Here is a 27135-nt window from a genome sequence, read left to right as displayed (position 1 = left end):
TAAGCTCAAGCTTTTTATTAAAATTAAACACCACAAATTATGGTCCACTTCTTGTATTAAAGGCAGATAAAACACTCAAATTATAAGATAAAATCAAAGCGTAATTACACTGTTGCCATTCATATGCAAAAACCTTGCATGTGATTTCATTTTCTCCAGGGCAAAGATGCTGAGTTGTTGCAATTCTATATTGCAAAAGCAAAACATGTCCTAGTCAACAAGGCATCTCTTGGAAATCCATACATAAACTTGTGTTAAGTCGTGACCTTTTGTTTTACCTAAAGCCTAAAGCTGAATCTGCCTTTCTCTTTCAAAAACAAAAAACAAAACACGTTCAACCCCCACCCCATGTCCCGTTTGCATTCATCTTGATTACGTCTTTACACAGTCTCCTCTAAGATAACCTCAATAGTGTGAGGCACATCCTGACCTGCCACTACAGAGATGTTAGGAACATTTATAGAGGGAACTGAAATAGTTGGCATAGTGATGGTGGGCATGCTAAGGTTAGGGTGCAGGAAGACCACGGAGGAGCTGCCTTCCTCTGCCACCAACATGCCCTCCTGGACCACAGGCACGGCGGATGAGGAGGAGGATGGTGACGATGAAGCAGACTCCTGTACTAAGAGGATGGTCTGCACTGCTGCGTCGTCATCCGCGTTCTGTGCGGAAGGATCCACGGGGTCGTTGGCATGCAGACGCATGTGTTTGTCGAGGTTGGGTCGCGAGCGGAAGGCGGTGGGGCACCGAGGGCAGATGTAAGGCCGTTCGCCGCTGTGCACGCGGGCGTGCTCCGTTAGCCTTGCTGCTACGCTGAAGCTTTTACCGCACACCCAGCACGTGAACGGCCGCTCGCCGCTATGAATGCGCTCGTGATCCTGCAGGTGCGGAAGCTGCCGGAAACGCTTCCCACAGTGAGAGCACTGAAACAGAGAGGAAGTAAATGTGTGAACACGAATGAGGCAGTGTTAATCTCATCAGCACTGATGAAAATATTTGGTAATGAAGGAATTTCTAATTTTTGCAAAGATAATGGAGACGAGACAAAAATATGCAAATATTAGTAATAGTTTGTAAAAGTAATAGTTGGCAAGATGGACATTAATGAAGTCTCTAAAGCTGAAAAAATTTACAACAGAAAGAAAAAGTATAAATAAGTATAAAGTATATTTTATGTACTATTTTAATAGCTTATATTTTCAAATTTTGTTGATAAATCATTTTTACCGATAATGTTTACACATTATTCTTATGCTCTCCAAAGCTGCATTGTTTGATCATGAATGAAGTAAAAAAAAAAAGTATATATATATATATATATATATATATATAGTGAAATGTTACTACAATTTAAAATAACTATTTTAAATATATTTTTAAATGTATTTTATTTTCCAAAACTATTTTTTTTTCCTCATAGAGCCCTATGAAAGCTGATTTTTTTCCGATTTAATTTTTCTGGATTTTGTATTTTTCCATTTTAATTTTCTAGACTGTTTTAATGGTTAAAAATATTAATCAAAAAGCATGTCTAGTTAATTAAAAATATAAAATTTACACATTATAAATAGTTTTACTTTACTGTCATAAGGCCCTATGAAATCTGTTTTATTTTTTCCAAATACATTTTTTCCATTTTAATTTTTTTTCTGGACTAAAAATATTAATCAAAAATGTATTCAAAATACTAAATTTGCACATTCTAAAACTCTTTACAGTAAAAAAAAACAAACAAAAAAAAAACAATACTGTGAAATGTTACTACATTTTTGTAACATTATAAATCTTTTTATTGTCATAAGTCCCTATAAATTTTTTTTTCCAAAATTATTTTTTTTTCCATTTTAATTTTCCTGGATTCCATTTTTTCCCATTATAATTCTGTTTTAATGGTTAAAAATATTAATCAAAAAGCATGTCTAATTAAACAAAAATATGAAATTTACAAATAATAAATCTCTTTACGGTAAAAAAAAAAGGAATATTGAGAAATGTTACTACATTTTTGCAACATTATAAATCTTTTTAATGTCATAAGGCCCTATTAAATCTGTAATGAAATCCAAATTCAGTTTTTTCCATTTCAATTTTTCTGTATTCCATTTTTTTTTTTTAATTCTGTTTTTATGGTTAAAAATATTAATCAAAAAGCATGTCAAATTAATTGAAATTATGAAAGTTACACAATTTAACAGCAATTTATTAAAAGTTTAAAAACCGGTTTGAAACCGGTTTATTAAAAGTTTGAAATTGCTTTTATTTTTATTTCAGTTTAATTCAGTTTTTCATTAATTTTCCAGATTCCTTTTTAATGGTTGCATTAAATTTTAATAGTCAAAAGAATCTCTAATCTCAAATTTTAAAAACAAAAATAATTTCTTATATATATATATATATATATATATATTAATTATTATTTTTTTCTTTTTTATTTAAATAATGTGTTGTGTATTTACATTTTTCTGGTAAATATTCCTGAAAGAATAATTTTTTAATAATTATTATTGTTAGTAGTAGTACTATCATTACATTGATTAATATATTCCTGTCAGAGTTTCTTCAAGTTAAACTAAAATTTTATTTTGACAGGTTGCTGTGAAGACCTTTAAGTTTCTGCTTGTATATGATACAATGATAGTTCTTCTCAAAAGAAATGGTAAAATGCTACTAAAGCGACCGGAAACACTATGTGTGCTTCAGTATGTGTGTAGTAAACAAACCGTGCATCTGCGCCATTCAAACAAAAACTAAACAGTACAATAAAAATGGACAATGGAACCAGGAGCTATCTGAGCCATTCGGGTTTTCTCTTTCCTGAAAGAAGCATACCTCAAAGGGTCTCTCGTTGGTGTGCGTCCTCATGTGAACGGTGAAGGTAGACGCATAGGCAAACTCCTTCCCGCAGAACTCGCAGGTGAATCGGCGTGGGGCGTTTCTTTTGCCTAATGCTCCACAGCAGTGGGCCACGAGATGCTCCCCTAGAGCAGCACTAGAGGCGAAGCGGCGTCTGCAGGGGGTAAGCGGGCACCGCAGGGGCGTCTGACCCGTGTGGGAGAGGCGATGCAGGTCAAGACCATCCTGAGTCACGCAGCGGTGGCCACACATATCACACTCCAGTTGACCTCCCACCTTGCCTCTTCCGTGACCTTTATATTTGCGGCGGCCCGTCTCCTCCCCGGTGCAGCGCTGCAGGTGTGTGTCCAGCACTGTCTGATTCAGGAACTGAGAGCCGCAGTTAGGACACGTCTTTGGTTCTTTATCTACAAACAAAGACAGAGGGGTTTGAGAGTGGGGTAAGATGTGCAGTGGGTAAGATGTGTCACTAGCTATGTTTCAAGCTATATGAAAATTTGGAATATTCAATGAAACATTTGAGAATAAAGCGCAGTTTTCATTTTAATGTGTTTAAGAGAACTAAACTGTTGCTTACTGGAAAACTGGTGTAAATTATCAATAATGAAAATGGATTTCTGCAGTTGGGGAAGCCACTGTAGCTCTTTTCTCCTACATAATAAATTATTTGCACTTCGAGTGTGTAGATGAAATGCAATAACAAACGCTGTCAGGTTATCTTGGATTCTGAAGCGAATGCCTGATGTGTGGGAACACAATCGTGTTAGACAGTTCTGGGAGGTAATTATGCCAAATCATTTTAATGACAGACTTTGGCTCAGGCATTTCAGAAAGATTAAAACAACATTCGAAACGGTAGGCAAATCTATATGGAGAGAAATCCTGGCGTGTTTTCCTCAAAAAAACATAACTTCTTTATGACTGTCATCCAAGATGCTCATGTCTTTCTTTGTTCGAAGGGGTGAGTACATTACTTGTAATTTTTGTTCTGGAAGTGAACTAATCCTTTAAATGTTTATACATTACTCATATGCTCTCGAAAGGTGCATTATTTGTGACCCTGGATCACAAAACCAGTTTTAGGAAACATGGGTATATTTGTAGCCATGGCCAAAAAACACATTGTATGGGTCAAAATTATTTATTTTTCTTTTATGTCAAAAATTAAGTAAAAATCATGTTTCATGAAGATATTTGGTAAATTTCCTACAATAAATATAATCAAAACTTAATTTTTGATTAGTAATATGCATTGCTAAGAACTTCATTTAGACAAGATTTCCAGATTTTCAAATAGGTGTCCCAACAAACCATACATCACTGAAAAGCTTATTCATTCAGCTTTCAGATGATGTATAAATCTCAATTTCACAAAATTGACCCTAATTGCTGGTTTTGTGGTCCAGGGTCACATTTGATCATAATACAGTAAAAACAGCAATATTGTGAAATGTTACTGCAATTTAAAATACCCACTTTCAATCTGTAATATATTTTTACATGTAATTTTTTCAGAAAGCTACATTTTTAGCAGTCATTAAATCTTTATTTGTCATATGTACCTTCACAAATCATTGTAATATTGATTTTTTATTACTCTCAATGTTGAAAATAGCTGTGCTGCTGATAGAAACATTTTGTAGAAATGTTCTACATTTTTTTCAGGATTCTCAAATAAAAATAAAGTTAAAAATAACAGCATTTATTTATAAGAAAAATATTTTGTAACCTAAATGACTGTCATAGGGCCCTATGAAATCCACTGTATTTTTTCCCCAATATCCGTTTTATTTTGTCCTAAATTCACTTTATTTTTTACAAATTCTATTCCATTCTAGACTCAATTTTAAAGGATACAAAATATTAATTAAAAAACATATCTAATTAATTGAAATTATGAAACTTAAACAAGTTGCCAGCAGTCTACTTGTTACATTTTAAGGTCTTATGAAATACGCCCGCCCCCCCTCATTTTCAGTTTTATTTTTACTAAATTCTATGTTCCATTTGAATGATTTCATTATATTTTACTAATCAAAAGCATTTCTAATTATTAAAAAAATATATATTATCATTTTATTTATTTCTTTTTTTAAATTGTCAGAGAATTTCGATACAAGCCAAGAAAAGTCTGCTTTTTCTTTGCTGTAAACAAAACTTGGTTCTCGTGAGACTAGCATATTCTCACCAGAGCTTATGGGGTAAATTGTGAGATGCTTTAGGGTAAATTGAGGAGATTCCCAATTAACAAATACTATTCGTATTAAAATACGAATCATTCACATATATTCTAACAAATCAACTTAATTCTGGACATGACAGAGTTTATCCCATTGTTGCGCAAGTTATGCCAATAAATCATTTTTTTCCCCTGAGGAAAAATCACCTCTTTCTGTTAGTTTTACTTCTCGTTTCTCTTGAATAGAGGACAACGCAAGTTAAAAGTGGCCAGCTTACCCCACTCATATATAATGCATCCTGAAGTGCTTATCTACAATAAGAGAAATGGAGAGGCACACAGATTCTCTAGTTTCTGGCTTCTGATGTACTGGACATGAGAGATACTTATGTTTATGCGCACGTTCCCTGACACACACACAAGCAAAAAATAATCTTCGGCTTCTTATCGAGTGGAAAAAAAACAAACACGTATTGTTTGTTCCTTATCTAAAAAGAGGGACGGAGACGGAGAGAGCGACACAAACATGAGCATACAAAAAGCTCCCTCTTATTTACACAGGACCAATCAGAGGGAGGCGGCTGATAAACAGACGTTTCACAGAATGCACAGCGCATACGCAGAAATAACAGCACTTTATGGGGGTCACGGGTGATGTGATGTTTAGATGCGGAGCATTCAAACTGTCAGGCTGTGACTCAGCCTCACTGACCTTTACAGGCTTTTAAAAGCTTCTACTAAGCAACTCTGCTCTCCCTTATTTACACCTGTATATAAAAAAATCTATTCAGCTCAGTTTCGTTCTCTCCCTCTGTTCAGCTAAAGAGAGGAACAGCTGCGGCAGCGGACTGATCCGTGTAAGAGCCTCTGATCAGAAGTGATTGTGATCAGCAGCTGATCTTATCAATACACACACAACCCATCCTGATCAATGTGACCTCTGACCCCATCTATTTACTTGGAAGCAATCGATGAAAGCCCATTCATTTGACAGATCTGTCAGGAGTCGGTGTGTGTGTGTGTGTTTGTGTGTGTGTGTGTGGTCAGAAACATTAACCCACACAGAGCTGGGAGTCGAAAGGAGAAACTGATTGGGCCACTTAATAAAGTGAGTTTGTGAGTGTATTAGGGATACTCATGTTGATTTACAGCAATTATTATATAATATATATTGAACAGTCACTTCAAAATAGATTTATATGCAGTATTTCCCCTGCCATTATATTAGGGGGTCGGCCCTAAATTTTACCGTTTCATTTGAGAAAATTAGCATCATACCGTAGTGTATACACACAAAAACTAACCCGTCAAAATAAAAGTACGGTTTAACATGTAACAGAAATGTGTTAGTCTTTTACTAATTTTTTACAGTATAATGTAGGTGTTTTTAATTAAACAATTAAATGCAGAAATTATAATAATAACAGAACAACTCTGTTTGTTTGGCAACAAATAAAAATGTTTCATTTTTTAATTTCATTCAAAATAAATAAATATTTAATGCCTGTATTTGTTTATCAGAAAAATCAAAACACACAAGAATTACTGAAAAAAAAAAAAAGAGAAAAAGATTGTAGGGCTCTATTGTTCAAAATGTTGAAATTAAGATTTTTCAACTTATTTTTTCACTGAAATAAATGTTTTTGTTATTACACAGAGAGTAATGTACCAAAAAATTGTTGGTAAGGGGATAACTCAAACATTTATTTTGTATGCGATTAATCATGATTAATCGTTTGACAGCCCTAATATTTAGATTTAATGGGTCACACTACGTGCAGTGTGAGGACCAAATAAAATCTCCAGGTGCTCTTATGAAAACCAGGTTGAAAAACTTATGTGCACCCCTGATTATAAGTCTATATATTTTCCACATATGTAATAATAACATTTTGTACATTTGTAATATTGTTTTTATTTTAACATAATAAAATATTAAATATATAAAATAACCAATTTAATCATTTCATTAAAAATATATTTTTTGTTTGTGTGTAAATGTGTGTCATTTAGTCAACATACAGTCAATGTTGCATACGAATTTACATACAATTATACACACACAAATTCTTACAACTAAACTAATGACATTATTTTGTATGTAAAAGTATTTATAGTTGGATGATATACTTACTATAATAAATTATTATATATATAGTAAAGTATTGCATATTTTTACTTACAATTCATATACAAATATATATAAAGAGGGAGAGGTTAGTAATGATAGTTTTACTGCACTTTATTTAATTAATTTAAAAAATAAAATAAAAAAATAATGAATAAAGTGTGATAATGCTATTATATATTTTAAAAATATTTATAAAAAAATACAATAATTCTATAGTACACTTAAAAACACAATAGTAATATTTACATATTCTTTCTCTCTCTCTCTTTTTTTTTTTTTTTTTTTTTTAAACATTTTTTTTTTTTTTTATTAGGGCTGCCCCCTAATAGTTGACTATCTGTTAGTCAATGAGAAGAGGCTGGTCGACCAAAATTTAATTCATCGTTTAGTCGCAAAATAAAAAAAAAATACACAGGAAGTGCCAAAGTCATGCAGTCCATGATGGACAGGCTGGTCTATGTGGTAATATAGTACATTGGGCAGGACATCCAAACGCTCACCTATCATTCATCAACCTCAATCGGCTTATTGTCTAATCGGCTTATCGTCAAAATATGCAAATAGTAGCAACTTTACATGGCCGCTCAATCTAATGTTAACCTAGAAAAATGTACGCTATTTAAGTGTCATGATGGAGGCACCGGTGCGGCCAATTGCTCTTTAAATACTTTGTTATTTTTGTTCATACAGATAAAATTAATACATCTTTCGAATCTTTAAAGACTATACGTTTTTATTTGTGTGCACTCACAATAACAATGAAACATTGCGCTTTTGTAAAATAATGAAAGCAAACAGAATTCGCTTTCTGCTGTTTAGGTCTCTGTAAACTTGAGCACGAAACTCTGAAACTCAGTGTGTACTTGCCTTACAGACATGAAAAAAATAGGTTATCTATATAGAGCAAAATGTCTACTTTCAAATGAACCAGTTCAAGTAGAAAACAAATATTCTCAGTTTATGTAATCCGTATGAAACACACATACATGCGCATCACTGGAGTGATTGTCGCTGACTTCATCTCTTAAGTCGAAAACAAAGAAAGCACTAGTTTATCAATAAATTATTAAAACATTAATGCAGTCTCCTTGCTGTTTTCCCCTGACACATTCATAATTATTATATCAGCCACCTTTTTTTCATGCGCTTGAGTGGCTATTTAGGCAATTAAAGGCTCATTATTATGATTTAATACGATTTATTAATAAACGTGTGACTAATAGCAGACTAATGCTTACAATGAACCCCTACTAGAAAAATCTTTAGTCAAGGGCAGCCCTAATTTTTATATACATTTTCAACATTTACAAACCTAAAATCAGCAAGCTTTCATTTTGGTGGGTTGCCAGCAAATGCGTTGCCAGTTTTAGCGCTGCCGAGTGAAGCACCTCATTGAATGTTTTACGCTTCGCACTTATGTGTTTTCCTATATACACATACACACACAGACTGCTAAAGCTCACATTGTCTATTCAATGTTTCGCATTGTCTATTCAACGCTTTTGTCTGCCACAATGACATAATGTCTCTGAAACATCTTCATTTGGGAGATAAAATACTGATATGCGCTTAATTTAATTCATAGGCATATTGTTCAATTAATTTGATTACATTTTTAATCAATCGCCAGCCCTAATCCTGGTGCATGAATGTAAGAAATGGCATGTGAATGAGAGCTCGTAAGGACAAAAGGCTGAGTGTGTAATTGTTTCCTGCAGGCTGACCTTGGTGGATGAGAGAGTGGAGGTCCAGCTCTTTGCGTCGTATAAATGCCTCTCCGCACACATTGCAAGGGAAGGGATGGCTGGTGTGTAGGAGTCTAGAACAGCGAAAAAACAGAGAAAGTGAATAAGAAAGGCTGCATCATGCAATCCCTGGAGCCAATCCAGCAACAATCGCTATGTGAGAAAAGCCACGTTTGAATTCACCCACATATCAGAAGGCATACAGTCATGTACTCGCATAGAGGTATAATTAACATCACAGAAAATAATGCAGCTTCAACTTTGAACTGAAGAAATGTCATTAAACTGAGGTGCGCTGGAGAGTGGCAGCCTCTGTAATGTCTTAAAGCCCACTCGCATGGGATTAAAATCAGCAGGGTCCTTACTAATTATTCCTGACATCAATAATTACTGCTTATATTTACTTTTCAGTCCCGTGGCAGTGTGTCATCTTTAACCAGTGCCCTCAGTAAAATGACTGGAGGAAAAAATATTAGCCCATTTCTTTTTTTAATTATTGACATTTTAATTAGTAACGCAGTTTCAGTAAATTACTGACATGTGCTTATTAGTTGTAAACAACCGAACAGTTTATCCGCGTTCTGATCTTATTAGCTGTATCAGTGCTCTGGAAAATCAAGAAAGTTTGATGGCACAGAGATAATAACTCTGTACAATTGCAGCATTAATGTGTTTTACTCCTTTGCCACTGAGCATTATGAGAGATCCAGTAATGAAGGCCCTTGTGAATAGAGTTTCAAATAATTAGATAAGCATTATAATCTTACATCACGTATTATAAAAAGGCATTCTCCAAATCTGATTATTGAACTTCTTTCAGAGTAACAGCACATTCAATTGCAGTCAATATGTTGATGACACCAAACACAGAGCAAATGACTGCAATCACGTAGGGGAAGCGCTCATATCTCACACTACTATCATTAAGGTACTTTAGTAGGAAAAAGCATTCAACCTGTTGATTTTTTTTCCCCTTACCTTTTCTGCTTCCTACGTATTCTGCTATGCCATGCTTTTGAATCTGAAAATCCATCATGCTTTAAAAAATTTCTCATGCATTTTTCTGTAGTGGAAACATTCTTCTCTACTCATTCCTAGTCAATTTCTACCCATGTCTAGATTTGTAAAAACAAAGGTAAAGAGTATGCACAGTTATATATTTTTATTGATTGAGGCAGTTGTTTTTCTATGAAGGTCAGGTTAAGTCAATGTCTAAATATGTTATTAATCAAATGTGTAAAATCTCATTTAGGGATGTAATGATTCATTGATCATTGCAAGGCTGCAAGGATTCCTTGCGAATTCACAGCGATTCATAGCGAAATGATCGGTTATTTTCATTTTAAAAAAATACAATTTATATACTTTTTAATGCCAAACGCTCATCTTGTCTTGCTCTGCTTGGACTGTTTTTGTCCCTGTTCATGACAGTTAGGGTATGTCGAAAAACTCCCATCTCATGTTCTCCCTCAACTTCGAAATCATCCTATATCGCTGTTTTACCTTTTTTGTTAAGAGTGTTTGATCTTCTTCACATGTTCACTTTGCAAAGACTGGGTCGGAACTTCTGCAATGATTTAGGACGATTTTTAAATGATTTTGAGTTTTTCGACATACCCTAACTGTCTTGAGTCAGAATACACAGTTCGTGGAGAGAAAGGCAAGACGAGCATTTGAGATTAAAAAGTATTTAATTTTTTTTTTTTAATGAAAATAACCAATCGTTTTGCTAGATAAGACCCTTCTTCCTCGGCTGGGTTCGTTTACAACCACATTTGAGATCGTTTGAAGCCGCTTTTAAACTGCTTTTTGGAAGTTCAAAACCGGGGCACTGTATCGGTCCATTATATGGAGAAAAATGCTGAAATGTTTTTCTCAAAAAAATGTTTTGGAAGTGGACTTCTCCTTTAAGAATTCACAAATGCTACACTATGTGATGCAGGTTTAATACATGCATTTTAATTATTTACATGCGTGTAGGTTACATAAACATATCTCAGAGCTCAGAGAAATTGGTGTCTGTAGCTTTTTGATCATAACGAAATGGTCAAATATTAATGATTAAGTGGACACTTGAATTAAATGTTAATTAAATGTTAGTCAATATTAAACACGGATTAGATCACGCAGTTAAGTGTAAAAACAGTTAACAGCCCTCTGTAGGCATTTGTTGTAATGCATAATGTACGTTAGCTCTTGTTTATAATACATTATGTATTTTAACAGTTTTGTTCAATGAAACCATATGATTACTTGCTTTTGATACTTTATTTACTTTATTTGAACAAATTATTAATGCCTCATAGCTATCATATGTATTTTAAGTAATTTTTAAGGCTATTGTTCCCAAAGGTCTATTTTATTACTACAAAAAAAACTCAGTTAATCGTCAGAATAATCGATCGATTACCAAAATAATCGTTAGTGACAGCCCTACACTCAACTCACGATACGATAGGATTAACAATACCGATTTCACGATTTAATTTTCTCACGATTATTTTTTAGCAAAATGAGATTTAACACAAATTATAAATGAAAAGGTGTCCTTTTATTATTTCTCAGCCAAAATGCTGCACATTTCTTTGTGAAATTGAAATGTTAAATAAAAAAGGAAAAATAATTTTAAAACAAATCCTGAATCAAATAAATAAATAATACAAATACATCTCTTCATATAAACAAACTGAGGCTTTGCCTGTGCTCATTTCAATTTATAAGCAACCCACTGTATTTTACCATGATCTAAACAATAAACTGAATACATGCAGCATGAGCAGTTTTAGATTTAAATTACATTGTATAATTAAAAAATTTGAAGCAAATGCTACAAAAATGCCTGCACGAAACAAAAACAGCGTGCTGAAGGAAAATACAAATTCACTCTCTGACAGCAGGTGGCGCTTATGGAACAGCAGTGAAACAGCATTTCCTTGGTTACCGCTGTAAATAAAGCGCTCATAAATACTACTTTAAAGACCCACTGAAGTGCTTTGAAGTGTTACTGTATGTGTTGACCTAATTTCAACTGAAATATCCAACAGCCTCGCCCCCTTTTTGTAAATAGCCAATAGCGTTTCATTTATATCATAGCTTGAGCTCAAGATATAAACTTTTTCTTAGAATTAAAGTTCATCTCACAATTCTGAGAAAAAAAGTCAGATTTCTGAGATAAACTCAATTCTTTTTTCACAGAATTGTGATATAAACTCGCAAATTTGACTTTGCAGAAGTCAAAAACAGAATTTTGAGTTTATGTCTCACAATTATGATTTTTTTCTCAGAATTGCAAGCTTATATCTCACATTTATGACTTTATAACACGCAAATGTGAGTTAAGTCAGATTTTACAAAGAAACTCTCAATTCTGACAACTATCAGCCTTTTTTCCCCTAAAAATGCATAGAAAGTTACAAAGAAAGCATTTATTTGGAAAAAAAAAAATTATAAATGATTTTACCTTTGATTAATTAAATGCATCCATGATGAATAGAAGTATACTTTTTTTTTTTTTTTAAATCTTGACCCCAAACATATGCATGCATTATATCTATCATCTGCTACCCTGTTCTCTAAATCTTTTACCTTTTTCCAGCAGCAAACAATGCTGAATGTCCATGTTGACTCTTTAGCGCTTCCGTTTTTACTTCCTCAAGATTCACACTAACTAGATGCCAAAATAAGGCATTGCTAAATACATCACATGGGGAATGAGAAATGTCAGAGGCACTTGTTTAATTGATCGCTTCTCTTAGAGACTAATCAGACTTCTTCCTGATGTTGTACAGTTTGACAGGGCAAGTGTTTCCAGTACAGAAAAACCTGAAGGGACGTGGACCATAACAAGGAAGGGCACAAATGAAGATTGTTAACTAACAGAAACATCCTACGATTAGTCGGGTGTCATCTCAAGTTCCCGCTCAAAAGAATCTGGCATCAGGCCCTTTGTTCAGACAGGCAGCAAAAATCGAATTTTTTGGTATATCTGACTCAAGCCCTTCACACAAAATAAACCTATCCATGTTTACAGCAGTATACATCATTTTCACTCAGTCTTTTGGTATATACACAAAACGCATCTGCTCTCTCACGCACCTCAGCGAGATGTCATGATAGACAGGAGAAGAGGCAGTTTTCCGTCCTCTCTTCCCACACTGACAGCTACTTGGAGTTGTTGTTTGAGAAAGTCTGGCATCGTGCTGACGCTCACATCATTACTACAACAACCCATGTTGATGCACCGGATACTGACTACACTGTCTGAAGAAACGGATCAGATTCCATCACTCGCTAAATGACAGTGCGGACAGTCGCTCTTAAAGATCGGATTTGAAAAACCAAATCGGATTTGCGCGCAGCGTGAGATTATTTAAGTTCTTGTCGTCGACTACTTATACCTTTCCATCTCTATTTACAGTCAGATTAAATATTCATCATCTCTGGGAACAAGCTAAGGAGAAGGATGAACAAATTTAAAGAAACACAGTGAGGTTGTTCCAAACCTATTAAGGCTGTCAAACGATTAATTGTGATTAATCGCATACAAAATATAAGTTTGAGTTTGCCTAATATGTGTGCACTGTGTATAATCATTATGTATATATAAATACACACAAATGAATATATTTAAGAGAAATATGTTATTTATGTACAAAATACTTGCATTTATATATAATATAAATTATAGAAAAATTATAATAAATACATCCTTGTTAATATTTCTTAAATATATACATGATTGTGTTTGTATTTATATATACACATAATAATTACACACCATACGCACACATATATATTAGGCAAACTCAAATTTTTATTTTTAAACTTTTTTTTGTAAAAGTGATGTTTTGGACCCCATCGACTTTCATTGTATTGACACAAACAGATATTCTTCAAAATATCTTTTTTTGTTCCTAAAAGTGATTAGGGTGAGCAAATAACAAAGTTAGATTTTTGGATGAGAAACACAAACCTGTGGCTGTTCAGCTGGGACTCAAACTTGAAGCTGGCTGGGCATTCTGGGCATATGTGCAGACGGCCATCGCTTGATTGTCCCCTGCCTTTTCCTCTGCCTCTGACCTTGCGTTCCTGGCTTTCACCACCCTGGTGAATCAGCATGTGGCGTTTGAGTGATGTTGGTTGGAAGAAGCGCTTTTCACAGAGGGGACAGTTGAATATGCGGGATCCTCCGTGGGTCAGGTTGTGACGTAGCAGGTTGGCCGGAGACGGGAAGCTCTTTTTGCAAATTTTGCAGTTGAAGAGCTTCTCACCTGTGTGCTGGAACACGTGCTCGCGTAGACGGCTGCGCCGCGTAAAGCCCTGCCCACAATGTGGGCACTCGTGGGGCAGGGCGGTGCGTGACCAGTCGCGGCTCAGCTTGGCGGGAGCCTCAATGGCGTCTGAACCTGCTGCTGCTGTTGCTGCTGACAGAAACACTTTGTTAACAGGAAGCCTAAACAAAGGAGACTGTCCATGTTATGTCAAATTAATTTGATACATTCCAGGCTTAAACGTTATGAACGTTCTGAAATGCTGATTAAGTAACGAACCATATCACAATCTGTTCAGACAACAGAAACGTGTTATATTTAGCAGGTACTGTGTTCACAAAAAGGCAGATACCACTTCCATCTACACCTAGGAGTGGGTGATACACCGGTAGACACGACTTTGACACAGGACGATTTTGAAGTTGGAAGAGAAAATGAGATGGAAGTTTTTCGACCTACTCTAACTGTCATGAACCGGAATACACAGAGTTCATGCAGAGCTAGACAAGATGAGCATTTGAGGTTAAAAAGTCATCAATTGTCAATTTGTTTAGAAAATAACCAATCGTTTTGCTAGATAAAACCCTTCTTCCTCGGCTGGGATCATTCAGAGGCCTTTGAAGCTGCATTTAAACTACATTTTAGAAGTTTAAACTCGCATGCACCATAGAAGTCCACCATATGAAGAGAAATCCTAAAATGTTTTCCAAAAAAAAACATAATTTCTTTACAACTGAAGAAAGAAAGACATGAACATCTTGAATGACCAGGGGGTGAGAAATCTGTAATTTTTTGTTCTATAAGTGAACTTCTCTTTTAAAGGTGCAGTGTGTAAATTTTAGCGACATCTAGCGATGAGATTGCATATTGCACATTCAGAAACTATGGTGGCCAACACAGGGCAAAGATCTCATTGTCTGAGACAGCAGAGAATGAGGTTTTTTATACAAAGGTAAATTAAGGAAGTGTATTTACTTGATTATTCAGTACACCGATATGTTATTGCGAATAATATTGTTACTTGTTCATCATTGTGTCAGTGTTTTATTCACAAGAACAACATAGTGACGAAACACGCTCTGTAGAGCAGTTTGTCTGTTTAGGGCAATTGTAGAAACATGGCAGCGCAAAACAGCGACTTCCATGTAAGGGGACCCACGTAGATAGAAATTGCTCATTCTAAGGTAATAAAAACATAATAGTTCATTATGTAAGTCTTTAAACACCTCTGAAAACATGTGAAAACGTGTATATTATATTGCATTTCAGTCAATAGACCCTCCTAAATATTACACATAGCACAAGTAAAAATAAGTTTATTGTGATATATGTGACCCTGGACCACAAAACCAGTCATAAAGGTCAATTTTTTGAAATTGAGATTTAAGCTTTCCATTGATGTATGGTTTGTTAAGATTGGACAATATTTGGCAGAGATACAACTATTTGAAAATCTGGAATCTGAGGGTGGAAAAAACATAAATATTGAGAAAATCACCTTTAAAGTTGTCCAAATGAAGTTCTTAGCAAAGCATAATACTAATCAAAAATTAATTTTGATATATATACACCAGGAAATTTACAAAATATCTTCATGGAACATGAACTTTACCTAATATTCTATTGATTTTTGGCATAAAGGAAAAATTTTGACCCATACACTGTACAAATATACCCATGCGACTTATGACTGGTTATGTGGTCCAAGGTCACATATCTTTACCGTGAAATAAAATGACTCATATCGTGATATAAGATTTGCAAAGAACTCCACTGCAAAGAATCATATTCTATACATTCTATTCATGCAAGTGTATTTCTTCTTTTTCTACTGACAGAGTTTTTCATTTTTTAACTTAAGCATTAAATTAACCTACTGTAACTACTTTTTTCTACTGTTAAAATACTATCTGCACAAAGGAATCAAATATTTCTGATAATTAACATGATTTCTGATCCTCTGATGCCTTTATAAAGCTGTATGAAACAAAATTTTAATTCTGTAAAGGTGACTTTTTCTTTCAAATATTTCATGGATTCCATGTGAGTAATTTTTTTTTTACTTAAAGGGATAGTTATAAACATGTATAACTTTTTTCTTCTGTGGAACATAAATGTGACATAAAATAAGACATTTTAATAGTTTAATTCCAGAACATAAATTTTGAAGTTTTGTTCTGGATTTTGAAGTTGGAGAAGAAAATAAGATGGGAGTTTTTCAACCTACCCTAACTGTCATGAACTGGAAAACACAGAGTTCACGCAGAGCTAGACAAGATAAGCCTTTGAGGTTAAAAAGTATAAATATATATATATATATATATATATATATATATATATATATATATATATATATATTTTTTTTTTTTTTAAATAACTGATCTATTCATTAGGTAAGACCCTTCTTCCTCGGCTCGGATCATTTAGAGCCCTTTGAAGCTGCATTTACACTGCATTTTGGAAGTTGAAATATAGGGGAAAACTTAGAAGTCCACTATATGGAGATTCCCTAAATGTTTTCCTCAAAAAACATAATTTCTTTACGAATGAGGAAAGAAAAACATTAACATCTTGGATGACAAGGGGGCGAGTACATTATCTGTAAATTTTTGTTCTGGAAGTGAAAAAACATTTTTTTTCATACAATGAAAGTCTAAAACTAAACTAAAACTGCTTTTTTACCAACATTCTTTAAAATATCTTCATTTACTTTCCGCAGAATAAAGAAAGTCATACCGGTTTGTAATGACATTAGGCTGAGTAAATGACAGAATTTTTGGGTCAACTATTATTTTGTTCTCTACAGCTTAAGTTACTTTGAAATGTACATGTTTTACTCAGGTCTGAATTATTTTTTTTTTTTTTGTACAGAATCATGGAGTTACATTGTCAGCTAGTAAAACGCTCAAAACACAGCACGTACAGATATCCTATGTAGTTTGGTTTATTTGGAATTGCATTGTGTTGTGTGCACTCAGTCTGACCTGGTTGTCCGAGGTTCACGTTGTCTCTGGGTTTGACAACAATAGTTGTAGCTACAGTAGAGTACAGCCTGCCTTTCATTTCACCAGCGGGTGGATGTCCCGCAGCTGCATTCTTATGCTCCCGGCGATGGTACAGGAACTGCGTGGTGCTCATGAACTCAGCCCCGCACTCGGCGCAGGTGTGCAACGCAGCCTCCAAGCCGTGCTCGGCTCTGCGGTGCTGGGCCAACTCCTGGTCGCTGGTGAAAACAGATCCACACTGATGGCAAAGGAAATTCAGTCCTTCTGTGCTCGAAGAGGGAGTTTTCTCAGGTTCCTTGTTTGCGCTACTTTCCACCTCTCCTTGCATGTCCTCAGCTGAAGCGCTCTTTTCCATCTCCACGTCTTCTTGTATCTTCTCAGCAGCCATCTCCATTTCTTCTTCCTGGTTTGCTCCATTCCTCTCGTCCACCATGTCCACGATCTTCTCTACCAAAATCTCTGTGCCTTCCACGGCAGTTTCCTGCTCAGTTTGGAGAGCCTCAGATCCTCTCATTCCATCATTCTCCAGCTCAACCTCTACATGTGCTACAGGGGTCTCAGTTATGGTTTGTTCCAGAGTGGTCACCTCCATTAGGCTCTGGCCTTCTCCAGCTGTGGCTAAAAGCAAGAGTCCCTCACCTGGGGCCTCCAGCATGGTTGTGGAGAGTTGAGGAATGGCAGATTGAGCCTGCTTGGGTTTCTCCTCCACCTCTGAGCGGTGCTGCTTTCGGTGATAGAGAAACAGAGTAGTGTTGAGGAAGCCCTCTCCGCAAACCATGCAGCGGTGTATGGCATCTTTCAAGCCGTGCTGAGTCTTGCGGTGAGTCACAAGCTCTGGAACCAGGCTGAAGCTTTGCCCGCACTCCACACAGAGCAGGCTGGAGGGGGGCTTAGCCTTTTTCTGCCCTCTGCGCCTTGTGGCGGGACTGTTTTCTTCAGCTGAGGACTCCACGGGCGCAGTTTCCTGGGTGACGGACGTCTCCGGAAGTTCTTTGGGGACGCTGTTGCTCTGTACGCCCTCAGGCGCCTCTACTCTTTCAGAAACCTCTCCAACTGCCACAAATACTTGAGTAGTGCTCTCCATCGTCATTTCAGCCTGCCTTCCGTCTTCTTTCACCTCCATCTGTTCGTGTGCATTCTGCGCCTGCTCAGCGTCCTGATATTCTGGCTGGGTAGGAAGCGGTTGGGCTGCTGTTTCGACACCTGCTTCACTCTGTTCTCCTCCAGGTCCGGGTCCCGTCTCAAGACAACAGCCCATCTTGCGGTGCTGCTGCCACAGTGACAGAGCATCAAAGAGAACCTCACAGTCGGCGCACTGGTACAGAACACGTGGAGCGTCCGCCTGAAGAGTTTTCTTCTGTTCTAGCAGAGAAGACAGATCAACAGCTGTCTGAGTCTGGATCTGGGGAACCGACATAGCCTGCATCGCCACCTAGTGAGATGAAAGAAAACAGACAAGTAATGTGATGACAAACAATGACGATTGCAGAGTGAAATAAAAATTTGTAATAGCACTTTGGGTCAATGATATTGATATATATTTATATGTGCTGCTAAATATTTTTATATTTTTGGAACCTGTGATTTTTTCAGGATTCTCTGATAAATAAAGAGTTAAAATAAGAACTGCATTTATTCTAAATAGAAATATTTTCTAACAATATAAGTCTGTACTATCACTTTTTATCATTTTAACACATCCTTGCTGAATAAAAGTTAATTAAGTTAATTAATTAAGAAAGAAAGAAAAAATGTACGAAAATAGAAATAAACTAAAGCAGCAAAACAAAAAAAAAATCTGCATATTAAAATGATTTCTAAAGGATCACGTGACACTGAAGACTGGAGTGATGATGCTGAAAATTCAGTTTTGCATCACAGGAATAAATTACATTTTAAAGTATATTAAAAAAGAATTCCATTTTAAATTGCAATAATATTTCACAATATGACTGTTTTTTTCTGTATTTTTAATCAAATAAACGCAGCCTTGATGAAAAGAAAAGTATTCTTTAAAAAAAAAAAAGCACATTAAAAAAAAATCGTACTGATCCTAAAATTTCAGAGTGTAACATGTCATGTGGTGCAACTCCCCCAAAACCTGAAATTTATAAATGAATAATTCATATTTGTAAAAAAATAAATGTCCTTGTATATTTAAAAATATTTTTGAAAATTATGATTAAGACGTGTACACTTTCAAAGTGTATGGATTTATTTTATTACATAGATTTTCATATGAAAGTTTTATGAAATTAAAGAGTATAATATACATGCAATTAAAACTAGATGTTTAAAAATGTTTACCTCTTTTACCTCCAACATCCTTTTTTGTAATTTTTACAAATTATTTTATTCTGCATTTTTCTACTTTAATAGAGTTATTATATTATATTACATTATATTTTAAATATTTCACCATAACTACTTAACCCTTTAACTGTCAGTCCCATTTTTGAACACAGACATAAAAATGCACTATCCAGACTTAAATTTTTATAACTCATGAATTAAAACATTTTGTAATATGATTTTAATGTACATTTTCCATGGTAATGCAATGTCTGATTTTAAAATGCCTTTCAAAGGATGAATTTTGAGGTTTTAAATTTTGAACTGATATATGATTTCTTATGATTTCTAAAAAAGCAACGAAGAAAGTTTTGTTTTGTGACAAAGGTCAGAACTCATGTTATGATGTTGATTTTTTTTAAGTTGCACTCTTGACATATATTAATCTATTACTTTTACTACATAATTTGTAACACAAAAATATGGTAAAATATCTATTTAGGAGTCATAGACCTTTCCAACGATATATAGTTAAGATACATGTATAGTCATGATTAGATTAGGATTTATTTGTGATTTGGTGAAGTAAACTAAGGCGTCCCACAGAGGGGACAATGACAGTTAAAGGGTTAAATTGTAAAGCTGGAAATTTAGTGTGGTAAATTAATTAACAGTGGAATAATGCTGGAAAATGAAGATACATATTTTGAATGTCTCAAACCTGCATGAACATCTGACCATCTGTACAAAGCAGTTCACTGATAAATGTGATCAATGCTACAAAATGATCTTATTTTTGAATATTTGTATAACACATTGTTTGCATTTTCTTTTTAGGCTTAAAGGGGTCACCGGATGCCCATTTTTCACAAGTTGATATGATTCTTTAGGGTCTCATTGAAAAGTCTGTAACATGCTTTAGTTAAAATTTCTCAATGGTAGTATAAATAACACCTTTTTTACCTTGCCAAAATCAGCTCTGCAAAAAACATCCTGTTCTGGTCGAGGTTGCATTAAATGTTAATGAGCTCTGCTCACCCCGCCCCTCTCTTCTCTCTGTGGAGTGACGAGCCTGTTTACTTCAGCCGCATTTAGCCACTAAACTTGCTAATTAGCACATTATTAGGAAAGGCAATCGCAAGGATTCATAAAAAACCCATATACTCACTTCTGCTGTAAGTGAAATTGTATCATGAATGATTTGCATGAACATAGACGGATATATGTAGATCGGGGGGGCGCATTCCCTTCACAAACTAATGTAATCCACTGCATCTTCAGCAGCTCAGATGTCAGGAGTAAATGACAACCACTATGTTCATATTTACATCCAGCAACACAACACCTCAATCGGAGATATTCTTGTCTAAGTTACATTCCTGCTCCGGCATCAAAACAAAGAGGGCGGACTGTTGACAGGTCTGAGGTAAGACGCTCATGTCAATCAACTACATGGGAGCGGCCTCTGTTGGTGTGACGCCACACCGACAGGCACCTGAGAATGGCTCAATTTGAAAAAAGGAATATTATTTTTACAGATTAATTAAAAACCACTGCATGGATTTTTATCATTATAGAGTAGAATTGTATATACACTGCCAACACACATTAATGTTCAAACAACATGAAAAAGTGAACTTTGCATCCGATGACCCCCTTTAAATTATATGTAATTCCCAGATTTTCAGTGTAGACTGTATTTGCTTTTTTTACGAGCATATTTAGGGCCTTTAATATTTTATATACACTGTAAAAGAACAAACAAGGTTTAACTTCTTCCTGAACGCAGTGACTGAAAGGAGACACCCGTGTGCTGCTAGCTCTTTACAGAGTGTAAAAACCCACTCACGGAGTTAGCTCATGTCACACTCAATTCAAGCTAACATTCACTGTTACCAAGGGCACGGCGCAGGGGTCCGTGTTACCATCATCTGACGTAACCGGCTGCGACATCCCATTGAACTGACATGGCACAAACTGTTTGTGTTCGCCATGCTATCTTTTTTTAAAATAGTTTAAGCACCCACTTAAGCCATCTTGATGAGAGGATATTAGGAGTAGAGAGGATGACTCAGAGAGACAGGGAGGTTTGGCTGAGGACATCCATAAAGCGGATGGACAGATGCACTTATGTTAAATCTATTTTCAGCGTGGATGTTTCAAATGAGATAAGAGCAGATGGAGATCTGAAAACAAAGTCAAAGAGACGATGACACTGTGAACGGGCATAACAGGATACAGTCTCATCTCATCCACCAGCTGATATAGAGCAGCGCTATCATCACATACTGAAAATGAGTTGAACAAAAAACAAACTTGTTATGTGTCTCTATCAATACTCTGTCACCTGCCTGTGCACTTACACTTATTTAATACATTTAAAAAGTCTGTTTAAAAAAATTGAATGAATGAAATATATATATATATATATATATATTTATATATATATATATATATATATATATGATTTAAAATGTAAAAAATAAATTAAAAAAATAAAATGATACAAAAATAACAAAATAAATCAATAAATACGTTGATATTAAGAAATAGTTAAATAGTTCTGTGGGAGTCTTCGTCTGACAATGCAAAAATGAAAAGGCACATTTTCTCATTTGATTCACCTTTTTTTTCTGAGTGGTGATTTGCTACTTGTTTAAAAAGCAGAAAATCCAAAAATGTCTTTTTCAGCTGTGACTAATAACTAGCTTGAAGAGAGCAACTCCAATCATTATAAAAACAGTCAAGCATTAATTCAAACTTGACTGTTTTTATAACAACTAGAGTAAAAGTGCATCAACATAAGAGCGTAAAAGACAGAATCTCGAGTGCCTCATTTCCCCCCTGTCGTGAAGAGGCAAATTAGGAGTTGCGCAAAAAAAAAAAAAAAAAAAAAAAAAAAACCCATCCGCTTACAAAATTATCCTTTTACATTTCAGTTCACCATTCAGGATTACTGGAAGCTGCTCTTCAAATTTTCTAGTCTATTTTGGATAATTATAGTTACGAGTTCAAGGGGTATTAAGGGAATAAAATAGATTACATTTTTCACAGGCTTTCAGGAACCGCATGTTAATGCACCCCATTTAGAGATAATGCTGAGTAACACCACAAAGAAAAATGTGCCTTTTTTTAATGAAAAGGAATTTGACAAATCCATCTCATGTGACTCTTAGGAAAAAGATGACTTTCTGTGAGTTATATCAGAAAGATGAAATTACTGAAAGTACTGAAAGTAGTTTAGAGGTGAACTGTGTGTGATTTTATGTCAGTGGATGTGTGTCCATACCTGTGGCAGACCGGCAGCTGCGGCTGCAGCCTCGATAGGCGTCTCATTGGGCAGGAGTTGTGGATTCTCCGCAGTGCAGGTCATCTGATGTGCAAGCACTTCCTCTAGTGTGGGAAACTCCCGATAACAGGGAAAACACATGTACACTGAGGAGGACTCCATGGCTGCTTAAAACACACAAGAATATGTTTAAGTAAAACAATAACATGTTTATATAAAGACAAGCGCTGAAAACATTTGATTAAAGGTAAACTGTTGAAGGTTTAAAGGTCTGGCTCCAATAACAGCGCCCTCTTTTGATCCAACAGAGAATACACAACTAATAAAAAATTGCAGCAATCCTACTTGCACTCACACTTATGGAAGCCTGTTTTTCACCACTGATTAAAAAAATAAAATATGAATGAAAAAAATAAATAAATAAATAACAGTTTATGGCAACTTTTTATCTCTCAATTCTAACTTTTTTTCTTAAAATTACGTGATATAATCTCGCAATTCTGATTTCTTTCTCACAATTCAGACTTTTTCTTAGAATTGTGAGATATGAACTCGCAATTGTGAGTTATAAAAAGTCAGAAATTCAAAATATGAACTCACAATTCTGACTTTTTTTCCCCTCACAAATGCGAGTTAATCTTGCAATTCTGATTTCTTTCTCAGAATTCAGATTTTTCTTAAAATTGTGAGATATGAACTTGCAATTGGGAGTCATAAAAAGTCAGAAATGCGTAATATAAACTCTCAATTCTAACTTTTTTTCTTATAATTACGTGATACAAACTTACAATTCTGATTTTTTTCTTGGAATTGCGTGATATAGGCTCACAATTCTGACTTTTTTCCTTACAAATGCAAGTTAATCTTGCAATTCTGATTTCTTTCTCAGAATTCAGACTTTTTCTTAGAACTGTGAGATATATATAAAAGGTCAGAAATGCATAATATAAACTCTCAATTCTGACTTTTTTTCTTGAATTGCATGATATAAACTTACGATTGCAAGAAATAAAGTCAGAATTGCGAGATAAAAAACTCACAATTCAGAATTTTTTTCTCAGAATTGCGTTATAAAATGATAAAATCTGATTTGATTTGTAAGTATTTTATCATTTACTCATTTATTATTTTATTATGTTTTTATATTTTATATTTCTTATTATTTTTCTTGCTTAGGCATTTCCATTATTCTTCAGTCTCATGATTGTGGGGTTTGTCTGTATGAATGGGAGATGTTAAAAGGGGATGTTTATGGAAACCCAAGGTTTATGGGATGTTGTTGTGAATTAGTTTGATATATCATTACTTGCTGAATTTGTGTTCATCAGACAAAGTCTGAACATTGAGACATATGCAACTAAGACTGTTCAATAAACTCTGTTATACTTTTTTACTATCATCACTTTGTCTCCTGCTTCTGCTCTTCTCTGGTTTTCCCCAGTCAACTTCTTGACTAACAGAAGACTGTTAAACACTTTTTTATTTTATTTTATTTTTGGATGCCAGATAAGACTTACTGTTACCAGGGTTTGGGTATTGACAGCTCTGCTGACTAGTCGTTCTGTTACCGGACAAACTGATATTTTCTGATAACAGGGAAAACACATGTACACTGAGGATCTTACATCTCAAAGTCGCAATTACCTTTTTTAATTTTTTTTTAGTGGCGGAAACAGGCTTCCATACCCACTGGACTCTGATTTATTTTGTTCACTTATTTTGGTTATTTTATGTAATAATATTTCACAATATTATTGATTGTATTGTATTTGTAATCCGATAAATGTAGCCTTGGTGATTATAAGACACCAACTTAAAAAACATTACCAAAAAAAAAAAACTTTTACAGTAGTGTAGGTAAAATAAATAAATAGATACATACATGCACATACAGAAAACCTTGAAAATAAATACATAAAAACTATGTCCAAAAAGAAAATCTGTAATGACAACTATATAGGAAAGGAATACTATGAAACTGAAGCATTGATGAGAGTGGATCTTTTTGAGCTGATTCAGGTTGCATGCCACACCTCTATGAGGTGACAGACAGGAAGAGGACGGATGGAATGTCTTAAGGAAGAGAGGAGGATGAGTGTGAAATAACAGATATTCCATGGCAGATGGCAAGTGAAATGTCCTTACAGCATGTTATCAGTGTTAACATGAGGGGGCTGAGCGCTACATGACGTGCAAACTGTGGCAAAACAAAGCCACACTCATTAGTTTCACTCCGCATAATTTATCAAGACGGCACAAAAGACCAAATAATTGCAGCTGAAATGTCACAGAAAGAGCTTAAATATGAGTCAGTCAAGTTCATCCTGGCAATCATAAACATACCATTTAAATGTTAAACAGAAGCAAATCTGCACATAAATGCGTGTAAACACAACAAAATCTGAATATGAAATGATTCCTCCTCGTTTTACTAGAAGACAATATTTTATGTCAATATATAACATGGCTCACATGGCTTATTTATTCAGTAATACTTACAGATTATGGGTTTGACAACTATTTGTCACCAGTATTCACACTTTTCTAAATAAGAAGCTATTGGTCCTTTAATATCAACAATAACGTCAACAATGTCAACAATATTGTACTCTAAAATGCTGAGTTAAAAACAACCTAGCACTGGGTGAAATACGGACAAACCCAGCGGCTGGGTTAAATGTTTAACCTAACTTTCTGGGTAGTTTTATTTAACTCAACTATTGCTTCAAAATTAGTGTATTGTTTAAAATGAACCCAAAATAGATTGCAAACTGACATTTATTAATAAGTTAAATAAATAATAATTAAATAGAAAAACATTATTTTGAATTGCTTATTAATAAATGTTCACCTTTTGATTATTGCTGATGCCTCTAGTAATTATTGTGCGTCTCATTTTTAATTTGCAACCTATTTTGGGTTCATTTAAAGCTGGTCATATAATCATTTTAAACAATAGCTATGTTAAATAAATCTATCCAAAGGTTGGGTTAAACATTTAACCCGACCAACGGCTGGGTCAAAAAAAAAAAAATAAATAAATAAAAATAAAAAATTGCTGGGTTTGTCCATATTTTACCAAGCGCTGGGTTGGTATGGGTGTGAAAATGCATCATGTAGGTCTCTAAACAGATCACATGTGAATCACGTCACATCTAAATTAATTTTACAATATTTTATAATTATTTAATAATATTTAAATTATTGTTACAATGTATATACTGTTATACATTTTACATCTAATCATACTTAAATTGTAACAAAAATTCATGACAGTATTTTAAACTAAAATATTATTGCTGTTGTTATTTATATTGCATATTACATTTTGTCACCAATATTCAATTTTTTTTTTTTTTTTTACATAAGCATTTATCGGTTCCTTATCATTATTGTCAAAAATACCAATAAATGCATCAAACCACCAGAGCATAATATTGTGTATAAAAAGAAACAATAGCATTAAGTTGAAATTATTTTAAAAAGCATTATATTTATTATCGTGCAGTAACTATTCTTATATATTTACATAACTTTCTATATTACTAAAACTATTACTTGTTATTTAAAATTTTGTTTGTCTAAAAATTACATTCGTGAATGCCTTCTAGGCATTATTGTCAAAACCCATACATAAAATAATTTTGCATATCGGTTATATGACACTTATAAACAAACGTTTTTGTCATAAAACAACCGATATTAATAGACATGTACATTTTAAGTAATAACGATCATCTAATACTGTGTTTGCAGCAAACGCCTAATCGGTCATTAAACTATGTGGATTTTGTCTATTCCATCAGAATAGTGTTACAGTTGGAGGATCAGCAGAGACAGCAAAATGATCACAGCGCCACTCATTAGCTGCACCCGAAAGGCTAACAAGCTAACAGCAGTTAGCCAACAGCCTCAACTAGCGGGCTCTGCTGGCCTGCTAGCATTTAGGATGCACCAACTTCCCTTTACAGAACAAGGTTAAATATGTGAGAAATATATTTACAGAGCTACAGACGTTGGTTTATTGACAGTTATATATGTTCAAAGTGCAGCCGCTATGGGTGCTTGGTCGCGCTCAAACATTGAACACACATAGCGAGCGAGAGAGAAGCGCCGAAGAAGGGCAGCACGCGCTTCTTCGGTGGTAGTTTGGCGGAATCCGCCCGTTAGCAAACGGCGAATGTCTCCCCCAGTCGAGTCTCCGAGACGACATGTACTATTAAATTACAGAACCCGGAGATAATATTGAATTGCTCGGAAAAAAACATTGCTCCCGTATGATAAAATAAACAACTCACCGATTATGGCCTTCTCCTTTCGTATCTGTCAGAAATGTTATTTGGAACGTCTCAACAAAACGAGACGTCATTG

General features: G+C 34.7%; 1 protein-coding gene across 3 annotated transcripts; it reads right to left on the bottom strand.

The window, feature by feature from the left end:
- On the bottom strand, positions 1–27135 carry znf574 (zinc finger protein 574). Of its 3 annotated transcripts, none has more exons than XM_051132165.1 (7): positions 27063–27135; positions 22765–22928; positions 17163–18615; positions 13881–14331; positions 8888–8982; positions 2830–3260; positions 1–923 (listed from the first exon to the last, which is right to left on the bottom strand). In XM_051132165.1, exons 2-7 carry the CDS (start codon positions 22924–22926, stop codon positions 381–383), a joined length of 3135 nt encoding a protein of 1044 aa, XP_050988122.1. In that variant the 5' UTR covers positions 22927–22928; positions 27063–27135; the 3' UTR covers positions 1–380. The 3 variants fall into 3 exon arrangements, with proteins under 3 accessions (XP_050988122.1, XP_050988124.1, XP_050988123.1); XM_051132167.1 differs by having other exon boundaries at positions 13881–14328; XM_051132166.1 differs by having other exon boundaries at positions 22765–22931; positions 27063–27107.

The sequence above is a fragment of the Labeo rohita genome, chromosome 16 (genome assembly GCF_022985175.1).
Source record: "Labeo rohita strain BAU-BD-2019 chromosome 16, IGBB_LRoh.1.0, whole genome shotgun sequence".
Taxonomy (NCBI): Eukaryota; Metazoa; Chordata; class Actinopteri; order Cypriniformes; family Cyprinidae; genus Labeo; species Labeo rohita.
This window is presented reverse-complemented; position numbering and strand designations above follow the sequence as displayed.